The sequence below is a fragment of the Cebidichthys violaceus genome, unplaced genomic scaffold (assembly GCF_023349555.1).
Source record: "Cebidichthys violaceus isolate CVI_PGR_0920_01 unplaced genomic scaffold, fCebVio1.0.p SCAF_1, whole genome shotgun sequence".
Classification (NCBI taxonomy): Eukaryota; Metazoa; Chordata; class Actinopteri; order Perciformes; family Stichaeidae; genus Cebidichthys; species Cebidichthys violaceus.
Window position 1 is genome coordinate 1,741,805 of NW_027176262.1, and position 4,450 is coordinate 1,746,254.

Genomic DNA, 4,450 nt, shown 5'->3' on the forward strand with positions numbered 1-4,450 from the left:
GAGGTGTGTCGGTTCCCTCAGCAGGTCTGTGTTTAGTGCAGATTTGTCCGGCGTGAGGGCTGACATCACGTAAAGGGGATTACTGCTCAGCCCCAGAGCTTTGGTTTCAGATCCTGGTGTTTGCCCCAGCGCCTCGTTAAACAGCCCTCAGTTTACAGTCAAACACACCCAGTCAGGATCGCTTCACCGCAAATCTTACTCGGTTTGTTTGATGTTGCTGAACCTGATCCGACCCTCGGGAGCTCGCTGTCGGGACCAAATACGAAGTTCTTTATTTTCTTTACTTCCTGTGAATGTCAGCACTCAAAGTAAAAGTGACATTGGAGGAGTTTGGTGTAATGACGGAGCGCTGCTGTCAGAGCTGTAACTCTAACCAGCTCCTCCGGACCTCTGCAGTCCTTCAGGCCTCTGACGGCCCACATGCAGGACCTCTACTCACCCTTCTAGGGACCGTTTATCAGTTTTTATCCCATATATGTTTACATAATTAAAGTATTACTTTTACTCATTTTTGTTCTGCAGTGCACTTGCAGAACTTTCATTGTGTGTTGGTTCTGTTGGTCCCTGTGGACTAAAGCTGTAGTGTCTCTGAGCACCAGAGTCCCTTTAGAAAACCTCTCATTCTACTGCAGCAGGGTCTGACAGTCTGACCCTCTCAGTCCTGGTTCTGGTTCTCCCGTTGCCTCCCTTCCCTCCAGAGGGTCCAGCAATACGTCCTGGGTCTCCAGCAGAGAGGAGAAGCTCTGCTCCTGGAGGAGGAGGAGGAGGAGGAGGAGACGCTGCTGCTGCTGCCGGGAGCTGAGCTCTCCTCCTCCCTCCGGAGCTCCGACTGCAGGTCCAAGACTGCAGGTGAAGCCAGATCTGGGTCTGTCCACGGTGGACCAGGTCTCTGCTGGAGGATCTGGGTCCGTCCACGGTGGACCAGGTCTCTGCTAGAGGATCTGGGTCCGTCCACGGTGGACCAGGTCTCTGCTGGAGTCTGAGCTGAAGGAGGTTCTGGTGAACCTGCATGAGTTCATCTGGTTTCACCAGAATCCGATCCGGTGGCTCCGATGACATCATCAAGAATAACTATATAGAAACAGACCATCTTCTCTCTGATGGTCTCTGTACTGATGGAGGTCTGATAGAGGATCAGGACTAAACTGAGACCGGTTCAGGACCAGGTAAAAGTTCACAGTCACTTTAAGTAATCTTACATCTTTTGCAATGAAGAACCAGGAGAACATTCCTTCCATGTATCTGCAGATGGAACTGTACATTTCTGTGGATGTCAGCTTTGTGACGACGTGACCAACAACAGAAGAATTAGAGCTTGTTCAGTCTGTCCGATTGCCGAAAATGCCTTCAGTTATGTTGATCACTTAAATGTCCCACCGGTCGGTTTTTCAAGATCAGTCGTGTTTGGACAGACGGCGTGATCTCCCTAGAGGCTAGTCTGGCAGAGACAACAACACTTTCAGAGTGCAAATGTCAGCGTTTAAAAGTGTGAACTTGTCCTCTGAGAAGAGTTTTGAGAGTTTCAACTTTTGTTCACTTTCCTAATTTGCCTCCATTTGTGGGGAGCAGCTGGACTCCACCCTCCTCTCTCTTTGAACAGCGATCTGTTGAGAGACAATCGTATCTGTTGGGCCTCCAGGGATCATTACGTCCACTCACGCAATCTGATCACTTTTCTAATTTGCAGTTTGGAGGTCTTACCGTTCATTGTTGCTTCGTTAAAGACATTCATCTTGTTAGGATCTAACGTGTAATCTCGTGAAGCACAGGTATATAATTAACGATATCAGTTGCCGATGGGAAACATAAGTGATGCATTGATGTGTATACAGCGGGTTAACGAGCTCGTCTTTATCTCTCCGGCCTGGCTGTTCTAGTTCTGCTCTCGTGTTTGGATTGAAAGAAAATCAATTTATCTCACGTTTCATCACGTTAAAACACTTCAGTTATAATCTCCACTCGGCTGCTGCTCACACCTGCGCTCAAAGTGTAAATACTTCATATTTACATGTCAACATTGACAGATGTTGACTCGCTCTGCAGCAGCAACATGTGGTTATGGTTCTACCGCAAATTATTGATATGCTCTCCTTCTCTTCTGTTAAGGATGTGGTCACACACAACAACAACAACAACCAGTCATCATACACACCAGGTAACAGCTGCACAGTGATTCCTGTAATAAAAAACGTGTGTCTCCGCCTCCGTCTCTCAGACTAACACTCAGACTTGTCCTCCGTAAACCAGGCATGTTTGTCTCCGACGTTGCCGAGCCAGCGGCGGCGGTCGGTGATGGAGGGCTGCAGCAGTGTGCAGGGTGGAGAGCTGCACCATGCGGCGGCGGCGGCGGCGGCGGTGGCCTGCAGCCCGCTGTGACGTCGTGGTCTTCATCGGAATACAACCAGGCTCAGACTCTGGCCTACCCTCCGACCTCCACCCTCACCGCGGACGTGTACATGCAGACTCTGTGCCCCAGCTACACCATGCTGACCTACACACACGCACCGCTGCTCACCAACTTTGGGGTGAGGAGGAGAAAACTTGACCCCTTCTTTTTGGCATCTTATGCCCAAGGTGCCCCTTTGCATTAAAGATTGACGCACTAGCTCATTTCAATCAGGAGAGACAAGTGAATGATTAGTAGTTAACACTTATTATGACAGATGATGCGTTAATGAGTTGCACAGAAATTCTTTGGCGCTTGAACTCGACGAGGAGATTTGTGATTGAGTTGTGATCGCCCTGAGCGGCAACAATATAAATCCCCCCGTGGAGTCCAGACACTGGTGGTGATGGAGGCTGATGAGGTTGATAGGATGATGAATCTGTGAAGATTGGGCGGAGATGGGGAGGTGGAGGGTTGCGCAACAGCAGCGTGAACTACTGAAGGTAGAGAGACGGTCATATTTAAAGACAGACAGCAGCAAGATGATAGGCTAATGATGTCCTTGTGTCCTTGTGCTATTGGCTAGAGACCAGCTGATCTAGACAGCTGATATCATGATTGACAGCCCCAAACAATAACAACAAGGAAACAATGTGTGCATGCATGAGGACTGACGGCAGATGTATGGTTAATAAGCTATGGGCTTATGCGTGCATGAGTATAGTCTTCCTGTCTGAACTTACGCTAGAGCTTCATTTGCTGTCGTTTCAGACCATACCTCTGGCCCCAGCACCAGGCTCCATTCCTCAGATGGAGCTCCCAGACTCAGGGTTGACCTACCTCCCCTGGGCCCAGCCCATCACCACCATATCCACCATGTCCAACCAGGTCCAGTTCGGCCCCGGCTCTGCAGCCCTGCCCGGGTCTCCTCTGCTCCACATGCCCTTGTCCATGTCTTTGACCGCCATGATCCCTCAGCTGGAGGCTCCTGGCGCAGATCACCCGCAGATACTGGACCCGGATCTACAAGGCCAGTCTCTGGATGAAGATCCAGGGGTGGATGCGGAGGCACCGAGCCTCCTGGATAAACTTCTGGAGGATCAAAAGGGGGACGGTGAAGAGGAGGACAAAGACTCGTACAGCAGCTCGCTCTTCATTTCAAATGCTTGAACATATGTTTGTTTCTCAGGGACCATCTTCAAAGGATAATGTGAATTCATAACAACTCGTAATGATTGTTACACCACTGTACTCTCTACATTATGGTCCATTCAGAGTCAAACAGACCATAAAGCAGGGGACGCTTTAGGGGCGGGGCTACACGGTGATTGACATGTCTCTACCACGTTGTGTCTAGTCTGGGAGTTGTCCTTGTTTTCGTCTTACAACTTCAACTCTTTCACAAGACGTTTTAACTTCATACAAAATTGATTGTAACGGTTTTGGTCGCCTTAAAAAAGCCTCTTTCTGTTAACTCCGCCCATTCGTGTCAGTTCTGGTTGCATGAAACCAAGATGGCGACGACCAAAATGCAGAACTCGAAGCGTCAAAACATTAGTCCACTTCTTAAATACAAATTTGTTCAGTGATACGCACCACTGAAGCTCAATAAAAGGGCTTAAACGAGTATGTAAGATATAGATATATATATATATATATATATATATATATATATATATATACATAAATGCTTTTCTTTACCTATGATTGATGTATATTTATGTTTGCAGCTGTTTCCTTTTTCTGTCATTGGAAAAACAAGAGAACAAGTTGCCGTCGTCGCATTCAATAGGCGTCGTGTTGCGGCGCCGTCCGTCTCGCAGGCTTTGATAATCATCATGTTTGTGATGGTGATGCTGTCTTTTGGTTTCCAGCTGATGATTTTGTATCAGACCAGAAGGAGAACTGAGCGACAGAGGAATACAAGATCAAGTAGTAAGGTACCGACGGAGAAGTTGTTCAGCAGAACAACATGGAGTTTGGAAACAGACCAGTGTGATTTGAGTCCTGCAAAGTATTACATTTTGTCTGCATTAAAGAATAAAAGTATTTAAACCAACTTCA

The 4,450-nt window shown here is 47.9% G+C and overlaps 1 protein-coding gene across 1 annotated transcript in view; it reads left to right on the forward strand.

The window, feature by feature from the left end:
• LOC137868704 (POU domain class 2-associating factor 1) overlaps nucleotides 1-4,450 on the forward strand; it is an 8,767-nt gene extending 4,317 nt beyond the window's left edge. The window contains exons 3-5 of the mRNA XM_068705601.1: nucleotides 2,107-2,155; nucleotides 2,248-2,525; nucleotides 3,158-4,450. Of these exons, the coding sequence (XP_068561702.1) occupies nucleotides 2,107-2,155; nucleotides 2,248-2,525; nucleotides 3,158-3,556 (726 nt within the window). The 3' untranslated portion in view covers nucleotides 3,557-4,450. The remainder of the gene's footprint in view (nucleotides 1-2,106; nucleotides 2,156-2,247; nucleotides 2,526-3,157) is intronic.